The sequence below is a fragment of the Monodon monoceros genome, unplaced genomic scaffold, assembly GCF_005190385.1.
Source record: "Monodon monoceros isolate NGI ecotype Baffin Bay Population unplaced genomic scaffold, NGI_Narwhal_1 Super_Scaffold_13, whole genome shotgun sequence".
Classification (NCBI taxonomy): domain Eukaryota; kingdom Metazoa; phylum Chordata; class Mammalia; order Artiodactyla; family Monodontidae; genus Monodon; species Monodon monoceros.
This window is the reverse complement of record NW_021703769.1, coordinates 31,984,582-32,010,860: the sequence shown is the minus strand read 5'-3', so window position 1 is coordinate 32,010,860 and position 26,279 is coordinate 31,984,582. Positions and strand designations below refer to the sequence as shown.

Sequence of the window (26,279 nt, the reverse complement as noted above, 5' to 3'; positions counted from 1 at the left end):
TAAAAAAGAGGGAATATATGTATATGTATAACTGATTCACTTTGTTGTACACCTGAAACTAACACAACATTGTAAATCAACTATACTCCAATAAAAATTTTTTTTAGTTAAAAATAAATAAATAAATAAAGCTGCTCCCTGGCGAAGCAAGGGAAGGACAGGGGTGAGGGGCCAGCCATTCAGAGGGTGACAGAGGGTGCTGGCAGCAGGCAGGCAGAAGACAAAAATAATGAGAGGAAGGAGTCCACTTGGGCAAAGGATTCCTTTTTCTCTTCCACCACAAATTGACAAGCTTGCATCCATCAGCCTAGCTTATCATAAGTGATCTTACACATACTTTGGTGGGTGGTACACATTTTTTTTTCTCACCTTTCATGTTTACAATCTGGTGGAGATGAAAAGCCTTTTTTAAAAAAAATGTGCGAATCTTAGCTGTTATTTTAGATGGCTCAAATGTTCCTTCCATACCCAGTTAATGTTATAAAACAGGAAACTCTGGTTTTGGAGAGGCAAAGGTATGATTAAGATGTGATGCACTTTTTGGAACCATATTTAAATCTTTGTATTATTGGGGGACATACGTTCCCAATCACATGGTCACAGTTTTACAATTTGGTAAAATTCTTATACTTGATTCAGCATAAGGCTTTGTTTCCTTCAAAAAAACTCACTGAGGGCTTCCCTGGTGGTGCAGTGGTTAAGAATCCGCCCGCCAATGCAGGGGACACAGGTTTGAGCCCTGGTCCGGGAAGATCCCACATGCTGCAGAGCACCTAAGCCCGTGCGCCACAGCTACTGAGCCTGCGCTCTAGACCCCGTGAGCCACAACTACTGAGCCTGCGTGCCACAACTACTGAGGCCCGCGTGCCTAGAGCCCATGCTCCACAACAAGAGAATACAATGCAATGAGAAGCCTGTGAACCACAACAAACAGTAGCCCCCGCTCGCCGCAATTAGAGAAAAAACCCCATGCAGCAACGAAAGACCCAACACAGCCAAAAATAATAAAAATAAAATAAATTAAAAACAAGAAAAAAAATTCATTGAATGGAAGCCTATTCTCTTAGGTCGGCTTCTTCCAGAAGTAGAATCTGAGTCAAGGGTTCAGGTGCAAGAGATTTATTAAGGAAACGCTCCCAGGAGACACCAGTGAGTGAGAGAAGGACAGGGGAAGGAAGGAGCCAGGCAAGAGTGAGATATCATGCGAAGCCCCAGCCTTGGCCTGGTCAGGAGGAGAGCTCTGGAACTTGAATCATGCCTCAGAGCATGTCCTTCCTGGGGACAAGGAAGCTGGACTTTCAGACTCGCAAACCAGTTGGTCACCAGCCTTAGGTCAAAGGGTGGGGTAGGAGATGGGGTGGCCACGGAGGCAATAAAACCCCCAGACACTGCTGGCTCTCCATTTGGGCTGAACTGGCTCCAGGACCAGATCACATATGCCAGCCTTTGCCTGCAAAGCACTTAGCTGGGGGTTGGGCACACAGAGCTGGCAAGAGACCTGAGGGGTTCTGGGTGATGCACCAACAGTATCAGCCACAGGGCTACCCCCCATATGCTTGCTCTCACCACCAGGCAACAGTTATGGGTCTTTCATCAAGTTCTGCTGCAAGAGGAAATGAATAATTTCTTTTGAAAGTCCTGGGGTCAGCTTGTCATCCTCCAGAGACGCACTTCCTTCTCTGGTTGGGTAAAAGTGGGCGTCCCTGGAATGCTTCTGTAAGATGGAGCAGCCGTCCCGGTTGAAGATGACCCGCGCCATTTGAAAACTGCGGAGGGTGTACTTTTGGTTCTCCTTGCCCTTCAGTTCATTGATTTTCTGAGAAAGGCACTGGTAGACAGATGTGGAGAGTGAATTTCCAGAGGCTGGCTGTGGATGGCCAAACACTTCATAGAATGTGTCCAGAGATTTCCGAAGTCCAGCATCCTCTGTGTTTGTCTCTGGTGGGCCCTTCACAGAAGGGTCAAGCCAGGAGTACTCAGAGGTCCAGGAATCATTTTGTTCAGTATTTAAGTTACTAGTGTCTGCAAGACAAAACACATTCCAACACTCAAACACATATTTTAAAACATCAGAAAGCAAGGCAGGGGCAGATGATGTTTCTTTTCAGTCTAACACACTCACTGTTCCTGGGCAACTGGCAATGGACAGGATCAGCTGATGGCAGAATCTGTTCCCACCATCCTGGGATTATGCCACTTGTTTGCTCAAAGTAAGATACTTGCATGTATCAGGGGTTCTTAACCTGGGAGTCCTTATATAGAAATTCAGGGTGGCTGTGAACTAGTATGGGGGAAAAATCTTATCTTATTTTCATTAACCTCTACCTGAAATTAGGAATTTCCGTCCATGATGAATGTACGCAACAAACTTATTAGCAGCAGTACCTGTGATCCTGTTGCCAACAGATCACAGTTATTTTCATTTCATATTAGAGCTTGTCGAAGATGTTTTAAAATACCATTTATGCTTATCATTATGCTATAGAACAAACTGTGTCCCTCCAAAATTCATATGTTGAAGGCCTAATCCTTAACGTGACTATAATTGGAGATGGGGCTTTTAGGAGGTTATTAAGGTTAAATGAGGTCATAAGGGTGTGGCCCTAATCAGATAGGACTGAAGGCCTTATAAGAAGAGGAAGAGACCCCTCTCTCTCCTTATTGCCTCCTACCACCCACCAGATGTGCAAAAAACCAAGGAAAGGCCATGTGAACATGTGAGGACACAATGAAAAAGTGATCTTCTGTAAGCCAGAAAGACAGTCCTAACCACAACATGACCATGGTGGCACCCTGATCTCAGACTTTCAGCCCCTGGAACTGTGAGAAAATACATTTCTGTTGTGTGAGCCACCCAGGTTACAGTACTTTGTTAGGGCAGCCCAAGCAGCCTAAGACACACTACTCTGAAATCACCATAGTTATTAGTTCTGACACTAGCTCTTATTATGTGAGTCTTAATAAAAAAGCATTACTGGGCTTCCCTGGTGGCGCAGTGGTTGAAAGTCCGCCTGCCGATGCGGGGGACGTGGGTTCGTGCCCCGGTCCGGGAAGATCCCACGTGCCGCGGAGCGGCTGGGCCTGTGAGCCCTGGCTGCTGGGCCTGCGCGTCCGGAGCCTGTGCTCCACAACGGGAGAGGCCACAACAGTGAGAGGCCCGTGTACCACAAAAAAAAAAAAAAAAAGCATTACATATTCTTTACAATATCATATCTTTGTTCTTTAAATATATATATATGTATATTTTTTTAATTTGCAAGTTGTAGAATTCCTTATAAAACTACCAGGTTTATTCTTTAAAATTTCATACTTTAAATCAAAGTATATTTTCCTTTTTTCACTCCGATATAAGCTTTATTAAATTACTAACTTTAACTCCACACACACCCCACCCTTGCTAATTCAACAAGTAGTTATAATAAAAAATATCTGTACTTGCTAATGATGAAGAATGTTGAATGATGCAGTGGGTGAAGTTTTAGAAAAGGAGGCAGAATTTGGGGTTTTGACTCTAGTTTTACTACCAGGTAGATATGACACCTTTCTGAGCTTTGGATTTCTCATCTACAAAACAAGAGTTTTACTAAATGATCTCTTGCCTAGAACTTCTATGGTAATACAGGGAATGGAGAAGTATAATCCAAAGCATTAGAGTATCCAAAAAAATGTGGACACATGTTCTGTGAGACACACGCAGGGCCACACGTGGACAAGCATTCATTGACTCAACACACATTTACAGAAAGGTGATGATATAAATGTAATTCATTACAAGTTGCTACAAGGTAAACAGAGGATGCTGAAGACCGTGTTCTTCACCTGAGATAGTTAGACCTTAACTAGGAAGAGGAGACATACTTCTAGACATCAGACAACTGGAAAATACTCACAGGATATACATAAATACACAAAGATGTGATGACATTGACTGGGGACAGTGTGGATGCAAAGGCAAATGCAGAGTAAGGGAAGGATCAGCATGTAGCAGAATTAGTGAGGAGTGCCTCTTTGGAGAAGGCTACGTGCAGTCTTATTAGGAAGGGACCAGAATCAGAAACTGTGGAAACAGGAGGGTTAATGAACAAGGCCATGTGGCAAGAAGAAGCAGAAACTAAACTACTCCATGGCTGGTTGTCATTATCCCCCTCTACCAGCTGGCTGTACCTTCAGCAGCCTAAGACCCAGCCTGGAGGCAGAAGGAGAGAGAATTCACAGAGTGGCCAGACAGGCTCCTGGGACAGACAACAGCGACCACACTTTTTAAACAATTCAGTGGCAGGGATGGCTTCCATTACACTGGATTTCAGTAAGCCTAGTTTATGTCCCAGGCCCCTCAAGCCTAAAAAATAAAATAAAATTTTTAAAAAAGGAAAATAAATTTCCTTTGCTGCTGCTATGCCCAGAGCTTCCGCCTAGTTCTGCCTAAGTTCCTCCCAACAAGCCCATTGCTGAACTGCAGCCTCCTGGATGGGCAGAGGGTGAGGGAGGCAGAGGCTGGCCTCTTTCCAGTTCTTGTGTCAGAGAAACTGCAGGAGAGGACTTCCTGGCCACCTCACTTGGAATGCTGAGCACACTTTCCAATAGCAACTTTCTTATCCATGTAGGTCAATAGGTTCTACAACGTGGAAGGTGATGTGGATAGACAGAGTGGAAAGCTGGGGATCATCTAAAGCAGAGTGATCTGTAACACAGTCTCCAAAGTCAAGCAGACCCAAGTTCAAATCCCTGCTCTGCCAAATTCAAGTTGTGCAACACTAAGTTACTTAACATCTCTGAGACTCAGTCACCTGGTGTGCAAAATGGAGACACTACCAGTTATCAGCTCATGATTCTCATGTTGTGAGAATTAGCTAAGATAATATATGCAAAGCACTTAGCCCACCCTGAAGAATGGCTGATTCCAGGCTGGTGATGGGAAAGTACAAGATGAGCCTGGACATCTCACCATTCTCTAATGCTCAAAGAATGATGGGGGCACAGCAAGGGGGAGCTGAGGCCGGCTCAAAAGGGATCCCTTGGCCAAATCTAGAACAACTTGAGCATCAAAATAATGAGAGTTAACAGATTATAACCCATTTATTAAAACAGAAAACCATGAATCCATAAAATAATTGAAAGCTTGAAGAGGAATGGGATACTTACAGCCTCAGAGTACCTCCCCATAAGATACTTATTAGTTACAAAGGGAAAAAGAATAACTTTAAATACAGTGGAGAAGCGTGGCAAATATCACCATCCACAAGTGATCTAAATGAGCACCATCAGTAACGGGACAAATCAAAATCATGTGCCACCTGACCAGGTGTAACAGGAAGACCCAGCATCACTCCTCGGATAGTCCTGCCAAAGGTGCATCACCTGAACCAATATGGGGAAGCGGCAGACAAAACCAAATCAAGAGACATTCTATGAAATAAATGGCCTGTACTCTTCAGAAGTGCCAAGTTCATGAAAACCAAGGAAAGGCTAAGCAGTTGTTCCAGACTGAAGGAGACTACAGAGACAGGACAACTAAATGCAGCACACGATTTCCTCTGGCTCCTTTTGCTCTACAGAACGTTCTTGGGCCCCATGAATGGGGTCTGGGGATGAGATGGTAGTAATGTGTCACTGTTAATTTCCTGATTTTGATGGTTTCATTGAGCTTTGTAGGAGAATGTCCTTGTTTGTAAGAAAATCAAGGATGGTGGGCAACAGGTTGGTGGCTTACTCTCAAATAATTCATGAAAAAAAATGTTACTTGTACTTGCAAGTTTTCTGAGTTTGAGATTGTTTCAAGAAAAAAAAATTAAAACAAACCTCTGGAGGAATAATTGTTAAAATTTCTTTGGGTGGCCTATTTGAACATTAAAACAAACCAAACAGCCTTAGTCCAGGGCTTGGCAAATGTACTCACCTAACGAATGTACTGCCATTAGAGAGGCGAGGGGAAAGGGGAAGGGGAAGGGTCCCACCATGGCAGGATGAGGTGTTCCTTCCCACCTTCTTCCCCACAGATGATCTGGTCCTGGGGGATAAGGCAGGAAGCCAGAGGCTGAGAAATGTCAATGGGAAGAGTGGGAGAGAGAAGGAGAGCTCAGCAGTGACACTCCAAGTAGCAGGGCATGTACTTATTCAGTAACTGGTCAATAACTTTGATATGCAGATTTAAAATTTTTCATCTGTGTCTCACTGTTATATTTCATTTAATTTTTGAAATTCAGTATCCACAAAAGAACCTAAAAAACTAGCCTGTCTCCTCTATTTTACATGCAAATGTCAAGCAGACAGCAGCTCATCTTCGAAGAAACCCTCCTTCCCCTTTCCAGAAGAGTAATGACAATATGCATTGAGTTATTTACTACATCAGTTCTTTTGAACACTGCTTCCAGTTCATTTCAGACTTTGATTTCCTTTTAAAATTTGCTTTACTTCCAACTACAAAGCCATCTCTCTAATCATGTGGCTGTTGTGGCCTTTTGGGCATATTAAATGTTTGGGTAAATTATTTAAATTTAAAACATTTAAGTTAAATTTAAACATTTAATATGTTTGGGTAAATTTAATCTAAAAATTATTAAGAGTTATTGTACGCTGTTCAGTTACTAGGGAATGCACTGCCATTCATGCATGCTGCACAAAGCAGGTGTCAGCACTCACTCAGCATTTACTGTGCTCCCACTGGGTGTGAAGCACGGTCCTGGTGGAGCAAATCCAACCAAGAATGAGGCTGTGAGGCATCTAGGCTGTCTTCCTCACTCCATCCTGGGAGGAAGGCATCCAAATCATTTTAAAATATTTTTATTCTAACATAAAGTAATCCATTTGTTCTCTAAGACATGAACTTTTCCGTCAGCTCTATCCTGTTGCTGTTGCAGTTGAAGGGTTTTGTTTTGCTTTGATTTTTATTTATGTGTAAAGAAACCTGCTGCAATGATTTCACAGATGAGAAACAGGCAGAGAGATACAGGGGTTTAGAAAGTTGCACAGCTAGTTAGTAGTGAGGCTCACACTTGACATTGGGATCCTGACATTTCATTTCTCAGATAGTTCAAGGATCAGTTTTGGCTTTCAAACAACTCCTTATTTTTACATTGGCTCATACTATTTCTTAGCTATTTGTACCCACCATTCCCTTGACCCATCTCCAAAAAAGGTAAACGTTTCATTAAAGAATTTCTAATTAACATTTATAGTACAAATAAAAAACATTATATCATGAAAAAAATTATTTAAATTTAAATTTACCCAAACATATTAAATGTTTCTTCACCAGTATACAAAGCCAATCACTTCTTTTCCTGATGCACCTACACATGGACAGAAGATGGATCTCTGATAACTTGGTCAGTTCCTTCTCAGTGGAGCATCCTCACAGCTATATTCAAACCCCACTTTATTCTACCTGTTGTTAGAGCTCAGACCTGTAGGGCTCTCAACTGGGGACTCTACTCTAGGGACAGACTGGGGACGTTTTTTTGTCAGTGATTGGAAAGTGCTACTTGCATTTAGTGAGTGGATGCCAGTGGTGCCCTCCACCCACAGAAAGCAACACTGGCTCAAAGGATTCTGGAAGGAGTGGGAAGTGAATGCTGAATCCTACTGAATTGTAATAGATTGATTTGCCTTGAGCTCCCCGAGGCACCTTTGCTACTGATCCCTGCATAGTGAATGCCCTTCTTGCTGGCACCTACTTGCACCATGCTTTCCTTCCTTCTCAGACCTTGAGATGGCTTTTTTTTTTTTTCTCAGTAAGGGCCCCAGTCCTAATGATTTTGGCATTATATAAATTGGGTGGAATTTCCCTTTTTATTTCAATATGCTTTCCATCATGAATAGATTTCTTTAGGATTTGCAAGAAGGGAGAAGGGTGGGGCTTGACGCCACAATGCTCTTGCATGCATTGCTTCCAGGTCATCTATTCATCAGAACATCCATTTGTTAAATTTTTTTTTGACCAAGGAGAGAAGAGATAACGTATAGATATTTGAGATTCTTATAAACCTAAAACTATTTTTTATATCTTGAGGAGTTATAGAGGTTATTTGAGTTTAGTAATCTGAGACAGTCAATTAGCATGGAGCATTTGAGATTAATGGCTGCGTTCTGAGATTATTGCCATTGGCCGTCAGAAACCCGGATATTTAATGGGGGTTTCTTCCAGCGACTCTTCTGTGCCTACTCCTGCGGCTGATAAGCGCACAGCGGGGTTTGACCTCTGCGGCACATTTTAGCTTCCATCCTGAACAGGTTCCCTTTAAATGGGCTTGACGTTTAACTCTGCCTCCTCCAGGCAGCAGCATCAATAGCCGCCCACTCTGCCTATTTGTCCAGAGTTTCTTTTACCAGCAACTGCTAATTGGGGGGATCTGTGGCTTCAAGGCTGTACAGAGCTGAAAGAAATCTACTCTAAGACAATAAAAATATGGCGAATTATCAGGATTCAAGGAAAGAAGGAACATGTGGTTTGTATGGTCTTCTATGTTGCTTGGAGGGGAAGCTGCCCCTTTCTCAGGGCACTGCATGGCACACTCCTAAGGGTGACCCTGCTGCCTTGGTTTGTCTGTTGGAGGCTCTAAGAAAAAGCCATGGGCATGAGAACAAGGTGAATGGGAGGAGGGCACACTTTGGATGCACTGACTCATCTTCTTCATGACAGCAGTCAGAGGCCTCCCAAGGTCTCTACATGGGTGAGCTACCAATTTTAGTATATTAGGGTTTGTGGTCCAAGGATGTGGGGCACCACTCTGCTAGGCTGCATCTTCCTGCTCCAGATCTCACCTACCTTTCCTTCATATCCTCTCCTATGCCTCTCATTCCTGCCTCCCCACTCCATACTTTGTGGAGGAATAGAGGATTGAACAGGATCACTGGATGGACAAGAATATGTCCTACCTCCAGCCCCACAGGCTACAGGGTGCTGATACCTCTGCATCCTGGCTTCTTTCCTGATCCTGGAACGTATCAGGAATGTTCCCTCTTCAAAACCTTTGCACTTGCTGTTCCTCCCTGTGGAACATGCCTTTTCCACATATCTGCACAGTTGGTTTCCTCACAACCTTCAGTTCTCTGCTCAGATGTTACCTTCTCAGTGAGGCCTTCTATATTAGTCAGGATGGGCTAGGGTATACTACTTAACAAGCAAGCCCCAAATCTCATAAAACAGCAAAGGATTGTTTCTTACTACTTGCACTCTGTGTCATACTACAAGTGGATCTGTATCATCCTTGCCCTTTCCCTGGAAGCCAGGCCACTGGGGCAGCCACTACCTCAATATTGCTTAGTGACTATAGCAGAGGGAAAAGAGCACAGTGGAGCAGACAGTCACCAGGAGAGCTCTGTCACTTCTGTTCACATATCATTGCCAATGTTAAGTTGTATGGCCAAACCTGATTTCAAAAGAATGAGCAAGAAAAATTCTCCTGTAGGGAGAGGCAGAGATTACTGGTGAACAATAATTCAGTCTGCCATACTTTCCTTGAGCACACTATTTAAAATTACATTTCCTTCACTCCCTAGACCCAGGCTGTCCTTATCTCCCTTGTCTGCCTTATACTTTCCATATAAACCTACTAGTACCTAATAATATATGATTTGTTTGTTTCTTGTCAATCTTCTCCTACTCAAGGCTTTTTGTCTCTCTTGTTACCTGGTGTATCCCCAGGGCCAGCACATGGTAGATACATTTTAAAAATTTTGATGTTTTGTTTTATTTGATGAGTTTTACTTTCAAATGCACATGTAAATGTGTGTATTACTAGGGTGACCACTATTCACTAGTGTGACTGGGGTGCTTGTCCAGGAAATCCCCAGTTTGTGCCTATTGTCTCAATTAATTATTAATAGCACCCTTTTTCACTCTCAAAAGGGCCTTGGGTTACACAATCCACTATGTGAATACATGAATCATGATAAATTACATATATAAGCTGATGCTGGAGGAGGGGGCAGATATATCTTGGTCAACAGTGAGACGTTCCACCACACATACCTGGGGTGGGGCAGGGGGGTTGAGTTTGATGCCAGAAATAATCCCAGTCTGTGGTATAAATAATGTACCTATAGACTTTTTTTTTTTTGCTAAACGTTCTGTGGATTTGTTCTACTGTACTCCAAGACCATCCTCTTTTCCTTTCTCTTCTCTTTCATACCTGGTATTTCTCCTACCCTCTTGCTGTCTTTTTATTACTGCCCTGCAAGTGAAGGGCCTCAGTTCACTCTACCCCATCAGCAGCTTGCTTAGATTCCTCTTTCTGGTTTCATCTGACTGTCCCCCTCCCCTTAAGGTATAACACCAGCCCTGTTACTTACTTCCTATCTTATTAATAATGTAAAATTAATGACAAGAAAAATCAATCAGCTTAAGCCTCCTTTTGCCTGATGGTTTATACATTTTAGAATTTGCAGCTGTTCCTTTAAAGGACAAAAACCACATACAAGGGAGCCCAAGGAGGTGTGGACATCAAGATATTTAATCCCAGTTAACACCTCAAAGGATGGATGGTCTGGTCAGGTGCTTTTGAAACCACAGTCTAGGTCTGTACTTACTTACATCTGAAAGTAAAAACTGGATGAATCACCCATGCTGTCACCTTTCATCCTAATGACGAACAGATGCAATGGGCAGAGGACAGAGACCTCTAAAAGGCAACTGCTGAGAAATAAAATGAATGCTGGAAAAATACAAAAATATGTGTGATAGATGAACAGCCCTAAAAGTAGGTGCCCGGGGCAATTAATAAGGCCAATCTTTACTGTCTGATTCATAAGCTATCTTACTTTTACCTTGGCATTTTATGTTTTTATCTAAAGAAATTAAAATGTTCTGAAAATTACAGGGAACTATAATATCCAAGTTCACACCACTCCAGATTGACAATTAACATATGTCATATTTGCTTCAAGTCTTTTTTCCTATTAAAGAAGAATTAAACAATTCAATTAAAGTTGACATAGAAATAGAAATTCCTCCATAGAAATTGATTCCTTCCAGCCCATCTTTATACCTTACATATATATGTATCCATAAGCAAGACAGAGTGTTGCTTTATGTGTGATGATCTTTTTAATCTTATTTTCAATATACAAAGTTTTGCTTTTTTTCACCCAACCTTATGATGTTTTACTTCTAGCCATTATTGATATATATATATATATATATATATATATATATATATATATATGAATGTAGGGACAGGCTGCATTAGTTTTCATCCATTCTCTTGCTGAAGGACATGTAGGTTGTGCCTAATTTTTCACTATCACAAACAAGGCCTTAGTGAGCCCTTGAGCACTTGTGAGACTTTCTCTGGAAATACATACAGGAGTGGAATTGCTGAGTTGAAGAAAACGTGTTTTCAATTTCACTAGATCCTGCCAGATCACTCTCCAAAGTGGTTGCAGCATTTACAGTCCCACCAGCACTGTCTAGATTTTCCTGTTTCTCCACAGCTTTGCCAAACCCTGATATTGTCAGACATTTCAAGCGGTATCTCATTATTGGGTTCACATTTCCCTGATTACTTGCATGGCTGAGCTGCTCTTCATATACTTATTGGTCACTTGAGTTTCCTTACTGTGAACTGCCTGTTCATATTCTTTACCATTTTTCTTTCTGGTTTTTTTTCTCTTTTCTATATTCTTTTTAACGGCATAGAAAATGAATTATAAAGAAAACAATATCTTTCTCTGACTTTTCTCCAATTAATCTCATGACTAGTTTTTTTCCAGTCTGAAGGGGATTAAACAAAAAAAATGTGAGGATGAAATAAAGACTTCGTGAGAAGCCTCAAGTTCTGTTTTTGTTTTAATGGCAAACCTTCTAAAGCAAAACAACTCTCTTGGTGTCAGCTTATCACTAACCAAAAAGTGATATTATGTTTCTACTTGATTTGATAAAAAAGTCATACACCAAGCCTGATCCAGGGGCAGGGATCACATCCAGCTTACTGAGTCTCATTTTCCAGGCAAGAAAATTAAGATAGGACCAAGTCTCCAGAGTCATTTAATGCAGGGATTGGCAACTAGAACACAAAAAAGGTTAATCTGCTCATTAATTTTCTTAATTAAAATCATTTTCATGTAACTATCATTTGCCATAATGAGGATCGCTGTTGGTTTCACACGTTGGTGATGATGGGCCAGGCAAGGGGTTCAAGAGCCTCCCGAGATGATTCATAATTGACGTTTAGAGACCACAGGCTTGGATCCTAGAAATGCATAACAATTCTCTTTTTTACAATGAGACTGAGGATTAGCCCAAGTTAATGGGACAGAGAACCTGACCCTTTCACAGCTGGAAAAGCCATGGGGAGTTACCTTGTTCAACTCTCTCACTTTCTGGACCAGAACTGTTTAGCTCCAGTTGGAACAAGAACTGTGGTCCCCACAGACATAGAGAATAGACTTGTTGCCAAAGGGAATGGTGGGTGGGGGAGGGATAAACTGGGAGTTTGGGGTTAGCAGATGCAAACTATTACATATAGAATGGATAACGACAAGGTCTTACTGTATAGCACAGAGAACTATATTTAATATCCTGAGATAAGCCATAATGGAAAAAATATTTTTAAAATGTATATATATATATATATATATATATATATATATGTATAACTGAATCACTTTGCTGTACAACAGAAATTAACATTGTAAATCAATTTTTTCAATTAAAAAAATTGTTAGAAAAAAAGAACTGTGATCCACTGATTGTTAAAAAAAAGAACTGTGATCCATTGACCCCGTCCATGTCTGGGTACGAGGAGCCCTGAGAAGGGATGACCAGGAGAGGCCATCAGACAAGGGACCTAAGCTCCTTCAGGAGCCATTGCAAATTAGGAGCTTCACAGTAACATTTAAAGCCTGTGTTTTAAAGTGTTTTTCCCCCAGGTGGTTTTTAAAATCGCATTTACATGGGATGTTTCAGCAGATTTGTTTCAAATCCTGGCCTAGATAGTAAGGAACAATTGTGAGCAGAAAAAGCAAATGATTTGGATTTGGGTTGCTATGGTAACATTACCATTTTTGAATACGGCTGTTTACTTCAGCAGCCTTGATTTAAATGTGAGCCGCTAATTAAGATGATGCTTGAAACTTTAACCTTCACTGTAAGAAAAAAGTAAGCACTTTAAAAATGATGCTTGAAGTGTTGCTGGAGACATATTTAGCAAGAAGATCATTCCCCTTTGCTGGAGAAGCAGAAACCCAATCCATTTTCCTTGAAGAAGAATGAGGGCCTACTCACAATCTGTCCAAATCCACAAGTCAGTATCTCCTAGTTTGTTTGTTTGTTTGTTTGTTTTTGCGGTACGCGGGCCTCTCACTGTTGCGGCCTCTCCCGTTGCGGAGCACAGGCTCCAGACGCGCAGGCTCAGCGGCCATGGCTCACGGGCCTAGCGGCTCCGCAGCATGTGGGATCTTCCCGGACCGAGGCACGAACCCGTGTACCCTGCATCGGCAGGCGGACTCTCAAACACTGCGCCACCAGGGAAGCCCCAGTATTTCCTCGTTTTAAGATTTAAAGAGGAACAGAACAGAATTCCTGTCAAAACTGAGCCAGTTCCAGTGTTGACACCAGCAGTAAGACTTTCTGAGAGTGACAGACAAGGAAAGTCTGATATTTCTCTACACATAGCAGTATTTTTGTTAGACACATATTTGTGTAAACAGATTTCACTCCACATCAAATCAAAGTTAAGTACATCTATGAAGTGACAGACTGAACTGGAAACAAATACACCAGAATGTAAATATATAGCTGAGTGTTCCCCCTTCAAAATAATCACCCTGGGGAGTGGGGGGCAAGCTCTTATTTTAAAAATGTTGATGTTGCTGAGAACATTTTGGAGCCTCTTAGAAAGTGTCTTCGCTTGCTCTGGAAACTTTTTTTTTTTAACATCTTTATTGGAGTATAATTGCTTTACAATGGTGTGTTAGTTTCTACTTTATAACAAAGTGAATCAGCTATACATATACATATATCCACATATCTCCTTCTTGCGTCTCCTTCCAACCCTCCCTATCCCACACCTCTACGTGGTCACAAAGCACCAAGTTGATCTCCCTGTGCTATGTGGCTGCTTCCCACCAGCTATCTATTTTATATTTGGTAGTGTATATAAGTCAATGCCACTCTCTCACTTCATCCCAGCTTACCCTTCCCCCTCCCCGTGTCCTCAAGTCCATTCTCTACATCTGTGTCTTTATTCCTGTCCTGCCCCTAGCTTCTTCAGAACCTTTTTTTTTTTTAGATTTCATATATATGTGTTAGCATACATATATGTGTTTTTCTCTTTCTGACTTACTTCACTCTGTATGACAGACTCTACGTCCAGCCACCTCACTACAAATAACTCAATTTCGTTTCTTTTTACGGCTGTGTAATATTCAACTGTATATATGTGCCACATCTTCTTTATCCATTCATCTGTTGATGGACACTTAGGTTGCTTCCATGTCCTGGCTATTGTAAATAGAGCTGCAGTGAACATTGTGGTACATGACTCTTTTTGAATTATGGTTTTCTCAGGGTATATGCCCAGTAGTGGGATTGCTGGGTCGTCCAGTAGTTTTATTTTTAGTTTTTTAAGGAACCTCCATACTGTTCTCCATAGTGGCTGTATCAATTTACATTCCCACCAGCAGTGCAGGAGAGTTCCCTTTTCTCCACACCCTCTCCAACATTTATTGTTTGTAGATTTTTTGATGATGGCCATTCTGACTGGTGTGAGGTGATACCTCATTGTAGTTTTGATTTGCATTTCTCTAATGATTAGTGATGTTGAGCATCCTTCCATGTGTTTGTTGGCAATCTGTATATCTTCTTTGGAGAAATGTCTATTTAGGTGTTCTGCCTATTTTTGGATTGGGTGTTTTGTTTTTTTGATATTGAGCTGCAAGAGCTGTTTGTAAATTTTGGCGATTAATCCTTTGTCAGTTGCTTCATCAGCAAATATTTTCTCCCATTCTGAGGGTTTTCTTTTCATCTTGTTTATGGTTTCCTTGGCTGTGCAAAAGTTTTTAAGTTTCATTAGGACCCACTTGTTTATTTTTGTTTTTATTTCCATTTCTCTAGGAGGTGGGTCAAAAAGGATCTTACTGTGATGTATGCCATAGAGTGTTCTGCCTATGTTTTCCTCTAAGAGTTTTATAATGTCTGGCCTTATATTTCGGTCTTTAATCCATTTTGAGATTATTTTTGTGTATGGTGTTAGGGAGTGTTCTAATTTCATCCTTTTACATGTAGCTGTCTAGTTTTCCCAGCACCACTTATTGAAGAAGCTGTCTTTTATACATTGTATATTCTTGCCTCCTTTATGAAAAATAAGGTGACCATATGTGTGTGGGTTTATCTCTGGGCTTTATATCCTGTTCCATTGATCTATATTTCTGTTTTTGTGCCAGTACCATACTGTCTTGATTACTGTAGTTTTGTAGTATAGTCTGAAGTCAGGGAGCCTGATTCCTCCAGCTCCGTTTTTCTTTCTCAAGATTGCTTTGGCGTTTTGGGGTCTTTTGTGTTTCCATACAAATTGTGAAAATTTTTTTTCTAGTTCTGTGGAAAATGTCATTGGTAGTTTGATAGGGATTGCATTAAATCTGTAGATTGCTTTGGGTAGTATAATCATTTTCACAATGTTGATTCTTCCAATCTGTGAACATGGTATATCTCTCCATCTGTTGGTATCATCTTTAATTTCTTTCATCAGTGTTTTACAGTTTTCTGCATACAGGTCTCTTGTCTCCTTAGGTAGGTTTATTCCTAGGCTTTTTATTCTTTTTGTTGTAATGGTAAATGGGAGTGTTTCCTTAATTTCTCTTTCAGATTTTTCATCATTAGTGTATAGGAATACAAGAGATTTCTGTACATTACTTTGGTATCCTGCTACTTTACCAAATTTGTTGATTAGCTCTAGTAGTTTTCTGGTAGCATCTTTAGGATTCTCTATGTATAGTATCACGTCATCTGCAAACAGTGACAGCTTTACTTCTTCTTTTCTGATTTGGATTCTTTTAATTTCTTTTTCTTCTCTGATTGCTGTGGCTAAAACTTCCAAAACTATGTTGAATAATAATGGTGAGAGTGCTCAACCTTGTCTTGTTCCTGATCTTAGTGGAAATGGTTTCATTTTTGTACCATTGAGAATGATGTTGGCTGTGGGTTTGTCATATATGTTCCTTATTATGTTGAGGTAAGTAAGTTCCCTCTATGCCTACTTTCTGGAGGGTTTTTATTATAAATCGGTGTTGAATTTTGTTGAAAGCTTTTTCTGCATCTATTGAGATGAAATTAGCTAATCCAACAGCACATTAAAAGGATCATACACCATGATCAAGTGGGGTTTATCCCAGGAATGCAAGGATTCTTCAGTATACGCAAATCAATCAATGTTATACATTGTTATACAATGTATACAATGTTATACAATGTATACAATGTTATACAATCAACCATATTAACAAATTGAAGGAAACTTCTTTTGGATGTCCTCATTGGTGGCAAATCTCCATCCACAGAAGACAGAATTACCCTTTTGGAAAAAAGAGGCATTAGGAGTGAAATCTGATAAATAATGTAGGTGATCCTGCAGGGTAACTGGGCATGGGTTAAAAAGCAAGGTTTATCTCCAAAAGGAAATTGCTTTTCTTTTGTTTTGCATGCTGGTTCTGAAAGTAGTTCTCACAAAGGAATTCCAAAGTCAGTTCTATGCAATAGCAAGCTGCATGGTTTCAATGTACATATATGTTCAAATTTGCTACCTTAAAGGACAGGCTAATGTGGATTTAAGTTCCGACTATTGTAAAAAAGCTCACAGTCATAGATTAGAAATCTGAATATTTTTGTCCTGAGAGATAAGATGTTGGTGAGCGTGGACTTTGTATTTAGAAGACTTGAGTTTAGTCCTACCATGGCCACTTACTGCCTATGTGACCATGGGCAAGTTACTTTACATCTCTGAATCTCCATGTCTTCATCTGTAAAATGGGAATAATAGCTCTGCCTCATAGGACTGTTGTAAGAATTAAATGATTTATTAGTATAAAACCTAGCATGTAGTAAGTGCTCAACAAATACTTTATAATTATCACAGTGACAAGAGTAGTACCAGAAGCAGAGTTGTTACATGTAGGTATTAAACTATTTGCCATTTAGCATCTAGGACTATTTTTTTGTTTTTTGGCCACGCCATGCGGCACATGGGATCTTAGTTCCCTGACCAGGGATTGAACCTGAGTGTCCTACATTGGAAGCACGAAGTCTTAACCACTGGACTGCCAGGGAAGTCCCAGCATCCAGGATTTAAAAAAGTGAATTGCAAATGCTCCTGTAGGTCTTCTCTGCAGTGATAAATTAACATTATAAGCAAAGTCTAGATGAACAAGCATTCATTCCTGACTGAAAGGAACATCACTTTTACTTACTGCTCCATCCTGGTGTCAGAGTTAGTGGGATGAATCATAGTGAACATTGCCCATCTCACAGCAGTAGGACTATGATTACAGAGAGGTCCCAAGTGCATGCTCTGCAAAGCAAACACAATCCCACTGTGGGTGGAAACAGCAGATTCCTCAGCGTGTGGGCATGTCAAACACAGAAGCCCAGGCTGGTGGAGCCCTCATCTGTCCCCCCAAGGAGCACCAGCACCAGAGTGTGGGTGGGACTGAAATGACTCAACCTCCAGGGAGTCTGTGGGGGTGGTTGTTTTGGAAGTAGATGGAGATCAAGTGAAGAGCTTCAGGGAAAGTTTAGGTTAATAAATACATATGAAAGAGAAACAGGTTACATTAAAAATAAAAAAAAAATTGAGAAACTAGGAAGAAAAGATCTGGGTTCACAGAATGACTGCTGGCTGAGTCAGAATTGTAGTGCTGAGTTAAATTTTAAAAGGCAAGATGAGACTGGGAAATACAATGAGAACAATTATAGTAGATAATTCTTAATTTCCTTCTCTCTTCTCCCTTCTCTCACTAACAGCTGAATCTGAAGAAAGGCAAAGCTTTGCACCTTCTCTTCTGTAACAAATAACTTCAGAGAACACAGAAAACTCAGTGGAAGTGGGAAAAAAGCCATAAACAAAATTTTTAAATAGCATAATATACAACCTATGCAGAAAAGGCCTATAAACAGCAGAGAAGTAAAAGCTAAGGCTGACTGAACGACAGAAAATATGGGCTGTGAGGGGTTTAGGATGTATTTGTGTTGAAAATGTTTCTAACATGGAAACATGAGCTAGAAGGGCTAGAAGTGGGTGCAAATATGGAATTTAAAATTTCCATCTTTATAAGGATATGACAAATCCTCCCTGTGACCAAATATCTAAAAATGCTGGCTAAGATATTTTTTGAAAATCTCTTACAGTGCATGACTAAGCTGGAATAAAGTAAAGAAAGTCCTCAGAGACCAAAAGGAAAACAAGAGTGGGTGTTCCAAGAGGTAAGTGAATCCTGAGCTGGTGCCTAAACCCAGCATATCAGCTTTAATGGCCACACAGCATTCAGGACACAAAGTCTAGGTCATGGCTAGATGGGGTGCTTGAAAGGAAACTCACTGCACAAGGCCGAGAGCCCTGTAGCTCCACCCTTAGAGAAAAGATGGACTAGAAAGAAATGTGCCTTGGAAAGGGCTGTAGGAACTTCCCTGGTGGTCCAGTGGTTAAGACTCCAAGCTTCCACTGCAGGGGGCATGTGTTCAATCCTTGGTCAGGGAACTAGGATCCCACATGACATGTGGCGAGGCTAAAAATATTTTTAAAAAATAAAAAAATAAAGAAAAGGGTTGCACTAAAAAAACTTGCCTGTCTTGGCTTTGCTCTGAGTGGAGAGAAAAAAAAGAACCATCTCTCCAGAAATATAACCATGAGCCAGACCTCACATATATTTGTGGCCTGAGTTGAGACTATTCTGTGATCTAAAATCCTCTATGCCAGGTATTTATTTTAATATGGTTCCAGATTAATGTGCTCTCATATGTTTAGAGAAAGCAAATGCAAACCCTTTTTAGAAGATTGTACTCTCACTCCAAATCTCAAAAGAAACCCTACTCACAAAGTTCCATGGAATATGTTTACAATAAAAACAATACTCACAAAATACCTATTTAAACAAGGCACCTTTGTTGAGAGGGAGTAAAGAAAAAGCACCAGCACTAGAATGAGACCCACAGAAACAGATTATTGGAGTTAATAGAATATAAAATAAATGTGTTTTTGTTAACGAAATAAAATAGGGATTCAGAAGTTTGACTAAAGAACAAGAAACTACAAAAAATAAACAGGTAAATTAGAAAAAGAGAAAAAAGCTTAGAAAAATGTCAAATTATAATAATAGGTATTTATACCTCAGTATATAGGTAAAACAGAAGATTAGACACTGCTGGACAGAAAATTAGAAAATGGAAATCAGATTTGAAGATTTACTCATAATTTACCACAGAAACAGAGATGGAGAAAACAAAACAAAACAAAACTGAGATGTGTAAGTCAAAGTGAGATGTTCTAACGTGCATCTAATGGGAATTTCAGAAAAAGATAATAGAGAGAATGTAGGAAAGGCAATGACAATAAGTTAATGAGTGAGAATTTCTTAGAACTGATAAAAGCATGAATTCTCAAATTTAGTAATCACAGTGTTTTGCAAGCAGGATAAATAAAAAGAATTCTGTGGCTAGGTACCAGATAAAACTGTAGATTATCAAAGGCAAAAATAAAAATCCTAAAACCAGCCATAAAGAAAAGACAGATTACCTATAAATGAATGATAATTAAGTTGACTGTTGATGTCTCAATAGCAGCAATGCAAGCAAGAAGGCAGTGGAATAATATCTTCAAAGTTCTAAGAGAAAATAACTGCCAACCCAGGGCCACTCAGGAAATAATGAGGAAATTAAGACATTTAACTGGCCATTTAACAAAATCATAAATGTCATAGCCAGACTTCCCTCATATCCAAAGCTCATTCTCTAAGAGTGCTTAAAATGGACAATATTCATACCACCTAAGTCAATTTATGGAGGTTTTATCTTAAGGCAGAGGAATGAGCTACATAGAATTTTCATGTTTTCTTTTCCTTTTGGTGATTCACTAATATAGTTCAGCTATCCTTGAAATGGTATTCCAATGCTAGACTTTGATCCCAAATCACAGGTGATCACCTTAAAAGTGTAGCTTATTCTACATTTTGTTTCCCAAAAGTTTCATTCTGTAATGAATTAATTATGCAAAATCATTCAACTTCAAAGTTGTTCTAGTTGGTTTTATTAAAAATGTAGATGCTTTTAATGTTTTGCAGATGTCATTTTCTCTCTGTAATCAACTGTTTCCATATGTTTTTCAAAAATTACTAACTTGATCTTCCTAAGTCAGCTCATGCTGCTACTCTAGTGCCCTCAGTATTGCAATATTAACTGTGCAGCCATTGGCCTACAGACCAAGCACTCTTTGGGAAAAAAAGGAAAATAATTATTTTTACTCTCTCATGATATTCACTCTCTTTGAAGAGATCACATGAAAGAAGAAATAAAGCTTAATTTTAAGAAAGCAAACTTTCTTTTAGCCAATGAACTATGCCAATCATAAGAAGATAAACAGAACAGAGGTTATGACTCACAAGCTTATTAGCGGTAACATTTACTGCCTTATTGATTTTTTGTTACCTAAGATCCTTCTTAAATTCATTTCATTTCACATATAAATGAAACCGTTTTCTTGCATAAACCTAGAAAGGGGTACAAATTTGTAGGGGACTATGAAGAAGGAAAAAGAGGAAAATGACCTAGTTATACTGGTCATTCCAGATAACTAAATTTTTTTGACCTCTGAGTGGCAAAACCTCAAATGCATTTGAAACTTCAGCTCTTTTAAAAGGAGCCCCCCAAACCCCATGCACACAATAAATCTTTCATGCATATTTCTTTCTTTTTTTTTTTTTTCGGTACGCGGGCCTCTCACTGTTGTGGCCTCTCCCGTTGCGGAGAACAGGCTCTGGACGCGCAGGCTCAGCGGCCATGGCTCACGGGCCTAGCCGCTCCGCGGCATGTGGGATCTTCCCGGACCGGGGCACGAACTTGTGTCCCCTGCATCCGCAGGCGGACTCTCAACCACTGTGCCACCAGGGAAGCCCCATGCGTATTTCTGTTTTCCTATACCCTGACCTAGGTCATAGATAATTGGGTATACACATATGTAAAAATCCACCAAGCTGTAACACATAAGACTTGTGCACTTTATAAGAATTGTATCTCAATGTTAAAAATATCTGCACACATTAGCTTCTGCTTGGAAAGCTGACCATTATACAGCTCTTATGGACTGGAAACCTTGAGACTAAAACCTGAGGTGTATTCTCTGTTATCTGGAACTGTATTTCCACACATCCTTAGCACAGTTCCATCTGTCAGTCTGCCTATCTCTCTCTCTCTCCATCTATTCACCCACCCATCCATCTCTCTATGAGAATGACCCAGATAGCAGAATAAAAACATTAAACTGTATCCAAAATAAATATATCAATAAGTATGGACTAAGGCTGAGAGGAGTGAGAAGGGTCACTTCCAAGTCATAGGATGGAAATGTTGAAAGTTCCCCACAGAGGAGAATGTGTCAGCTACTTTTTAAAGACTATAATTTGGAACAGAGACCCTTCTGGGGTGGGGGAAAGAGGAAATGCTTCATCTGACATGACAAGTTATAAATCACAACACTGTCAGTTTGGGAAGGGTAAATATTTGCTGAAGATTAAGTACATGGCAAAGGTACATCATTAAATCTAAAGTGATTAAAAAGCTCAGTTTGTTACCACATACCTCTACTCCATCTTTAATGAGCACACAGCCTCAATAACCATGAGCTGTAGTCTAATCTATCTCCACGGTGCAGAAGGAAATGATAAATGTTTTCAGCATGACTTCCAACAAAGTGAGTCTGAATTAATTATTCCATGTGCAAGTGCAAATGGATTTGGTTAAACAAATGAGCCTACCCACCAAAGACATCAGCCAGATACTGGACTGAATTCATATATTAATCAAACGTACATCAGACTGAATCAGTGACGTGCACAGAAGTAGGACTGCTCAACGCTTATATTTTATTGATAATTGCTAACTAATTTTTATGTTTATAAAAGTAATATGTGCTCAGAGCTTTTAAAAGTCAGATGAGGATAAAAGTCTGACAATGAGCAATAATACTTTGGAACATCCCTGGTGGCGCAGTGGTTAAGAATCCGCCTGCCAATGCAGGGGACACAGGTTTGATCCCTGCTTCGGGAAGATCCCACATGCCACAGAGCAGCTAAGCCTGTGTGTCACAACTACTGAGCCTGCGCTCTAGAGCCCACAAGCCAAAACTATTGAGCCCATGTGCTGCAACTACTGAAGCCCGTGTGCCTAGAGCTCTTGCTCCGCAACAAGAGAAGCCACTGCGATGAGAAGCCCGCGCACTGCAACAAAGAGTAGCCCCGCTCACCGCAACTAGAGAATGCCCGCACGCAGCAACAAAGACCCAATGCAGCTAAAAATAAATAAATAAATAAACTAAAAAAACCCCCACAATACTTCCTTGCCTCCTCCATCCTCCTCCCCATTTCTCAGAGTCTACATTCCAACTTGCTGTTCCACCTAGTTTTTAAAATCTTTTTATGTCTAATGACGATGATCCTGTATGATAACTTATCAGTCTTAGACACTATATGTTGATATCATTAGGCCTCATCACATACACTTACACATGCCCCTGTGCATAGAGACTTACCTTCCCCTGTTCTCCAAATACAATTATGTCACATTTTTAAATTAAATCAACATTCAGTTTTTAAGTTATTATAACTATATAAAGTTGATCACTGCTTTATTGTACGATATTATTGTTTCTGTGCTTAATAGTTATTTCTCTTTTGCATTTGCTTGCTTTGCTTTGTAACTATCCCTAACTCTACCCACAACCCCCAAGAGCCTCTCAGTGTAACGTCCACATGTCCACCTGGCAGAACAAGCTTTCAGTTCCCCAGCCTGCTGAGCACTTGCCTCTGCAGCTCTCCACCCTCCAGCTCCAGGCCTGCTCCACGGCTGTTGACCCGGGTCTCCCCTTTGTTGCTCTCCTAAATTTTTTATATTATTTCTATGATGATTTCCTCTGCCCCACTTTTTGTTTTGTTTTTTGTAGATTTATTCTGCTCCATCATTGTCTCTGTTTCTTTTGAGTTCTTTATTTCATATTAGTCTTGGTTTCTACATTTTACAATGGAGGATTTCCACAAATACCTGGTGATCTTTGGCTATGAGTCCATAATGTAAGGGTGGGGTATTAAAACGCTAATTGGAAGCTCTTGCCATGGGTAGGGTTTATAGACTGGTGGCTGGTGGACTTCATATAGGGTGACTGATTTTCATTCAGGTTTTCCAGAGATGGATCCTCTCATCTCCACAATGGCCAGGGAGTGATGCATGAGGATCCTGTTTTAGACAGAAAGGTCCAGACAGTCCTCTTTGAGGAGATGGCATTTAACTGGGAAGCCCTAAATGCAACAAGGGAAGAAGCAATGTGAATATCTGGGGCAGATGGGTTTCAGCAGAGGAAATGGCAAATGCAGAGTCCCTGAGATAGAAACAGGTTTAGCAAGGATGAGGACCAGCCAGGAGGCCCTGTGGCTAGAGCAGAGGAAGCAACGGGGAGACAGAAGGAACGACGTGCATTTATAATTTATGGAAACAATTTTCACAGAGACCTTGTCAGAGACATTAAAAAGCCTAATATCAAAATATTTAGTGACAGTTTATAAAAACGAATCTGAATCATTTTTATGGTACTTGACATCAGACAAAAAAGATCACAGTAACTTGCCTTTGTTTGGTTAATCAGGCAAGCTTACAGTTATGTGAAATTGTTTATCCTTGTTCAACCTTGTGAAGATTGTGAAAAATGAAAACTCTATACCTCATAAACACTTACACTAGAGACTCTGAATAAGATATAAATCTGTCCACACATCTTAACTAAATCAAAGGAAGCAGCTCATGTTGAGAAAAATCGAAAACTTAAAAAAAAAAACCCAACCAGTTGCCAAGGCAACAAGAAAAAAAATTAGACAGAAAATAAATTTTCCATCTCAAACACTATCACATTCGAAAGCTGAGTATCTTCTGGCCCTGCTTTCGAAGTTTTATTTAACCTTTATTCAGTCATTTCCAGAGACGGTGGAAGAATTGAGAATCCACAGAACCCAGGCCTCTGCCAAAGCTGGGGGGTGGGCAACACACTAGTAAAAAGCACTGTAAGGGGAGGGGAATAAACCCTCTGGTTCACAGGCTAAGGCATAAGAACTACCTTCTTTACTTGAAATTATTCTGCGACTTTTCCTGTATGACACAATTTTGCAGAGAACTTCCACTTATGAGCTAGACACCAAATGGTTATTGAGAGAGTGGAAGGTCAAATAATGTGCTGGAGGATTTCCAGATCCTTCCCCTTGAACCTGTACAATTTCAAAGGGTGACTCAGAGCTGACATTAAACACCATCTGTGTTCCTCAACCAGCCACCCCGCTAAAAGCCCTGCCGCCCGCAGGCTGCCAAACACGGTCCCGACTCTCCCCTTGCCAGCTTTCTCCACCTGGAGGCTCCAGTGCTTCTTGGGGTCCCTGTGGCCCCTCCTCTATGAAGCCCCCGCAGGTCCCCAGGCAGAGCTGACCGGCCTGTCCCACGCCCCGCAGGGTCCAGTGTATGGCACCCAGTGTCTCTTCCACATCCTGCTGAAGGCCGGTGCACAGCTATTTTCTTAGATCTGGTTGTGGCTTCCTCGAGACAGGGACCCTGTCCCAGCTACAGTGAGACACTGGGCCCAACACGAGCTTGGGGAAAGTAGTTTTAGCGAATGAGACAGAATTAATTAATATACTGCTCTAGATTTTAATGCTAAAGAACAATCTCAAAACACCATCAACAAGTAGCGGGAAGAATCTGGAAAGCGGGTGGAGGGTAGAGGGAGGCAACTGTGTCTGGCCCCAGCTCAGGCCCTGGCCAGCCGTGTGACTGCTGAACCTCTCTCATTTTCCAAACTGAGTCTGCAGAACGCCTCCTGTGTCCTGAGAGATGGTAGCAGGTGTTCCATGAAAAAGGGGCTCAGTTTTCCAATAAGTTCCAGATGGTGGGGTCAAAAGCATAAGTCAGGTCTTTTTACCGTAGGCCTTTGTGCAATAGTGTCTCACCTGGAGGAGGATGGAAGGAAGCGGAGCAGGCCAAGCCCCTGAAAACACTGATTCTCATTTTCATTACTGTTGCTCTTCTCATCCATCTACACTCTGTAGATTTTTTTTTTCCATAATGACGATAGATTATTTTTCATTAAAAAAAAAAGCTATTTTACTAAAATAATTAATCAAATTAGAATGTAACCTAGTTGGATGAGCTTGTATTTATTTTTCCTGTATTATTATAGAAAAGATCCTTTTTCTAAAGTTACACTCTATTAGTTTCGCTATCAAAATAATTTTTTTTAACTTTGGAAAGTTATATTTGAAGAAAAGCACTCACAGGATAGGAGAAACTCTCACCCTGGGTACGGGAAGCCTCCACCATAAACCTTCCTCCTGGCAGGCAGCTCTGCTCCGGCCTTCAGAAGGCTTGGGCTTAGAGGGTAGCTCCCGATCTGCTTTCCCCAAAACTGGCACTGCGTTCCTGACAATAAGGGCATAAATACCACATCTATGAACACACGCTTAAGCAGATATCTGCATTCCAAGGGTCACAAAGATGAAGGGAATCAAATGTAAACACACGTGAAGTTTTGTCTCCTCAATGCCAAGGACAGCAGGCACTTCTTAGATGAATGGGTTCTAGGCAAGAGAATTATAGGACCACTCAGGTAACTGAACATAGGCCATGGTTTAGACAAAATGGAAATGATAAAGATGCAAATCCAAACTTTAGCCTCTTTCTCTTTTCTATAACTATTTCTACAGCTAGCTTTTATATAACTGTTCTGTGTGTGTATGTGTGTGTGTATTTCTCTCTCTCTCTGTCTCTCTCTCATATCTCACACACACACACACACACACACACACACACACACACCACAGGATCTGCATTAGATGGACTCTGTTCAGGACAATCATTTATAATAACATGGTGAAGCAGAGGCCTAGAGATAATGCAGATGTCACGAGGTCCCCAACCAGAGCTGAGCTGAACAAACAATGTTCCCATTAAGGTATTTTAAAGATCAAGAGAAACAGTTTTTCAGGGTTACAGGGGTGATTTTTCTTCTTACCAATGAATAATCTCATTTAAATGAGTATCATTTAAATCC

General features: G+C 40.6%; 1 protein-coding gene across 5 annotated transcripts in view; it reads right to left on the bottom strand.

Moving 5' to 3' along the window:
• Window positions 1–1,103: 1,103 nt before the first annotated feature.
• Window positions 1,104–26,279, bottom strand: part of SHLD1 (shieldin complex subunit 1) — an 89,328-nt gene continuing 64,152 nt past the window's right edge. For 4 of the 5 annotated variants that reach the window (XM_029220102.1, XM_029220105.1, XM_029220103.1 and 1 more), the window contains one exon: window positions 1,104–2,022. In XM_029220102.1, the coding sequence (XP_029075935.1) occupies window positions 1,580–2,022 (443 nt within the window). In that variant the 3' untranslated portion in view covers window positions 1,104–1,579. Of the gene's footprint in view, window positions 2,023–17,414; window positions 17,502–26,279 lie in introns of those variants that run through there. The other variant, XM_029220106.1, reaches the window with a different exon arrangement.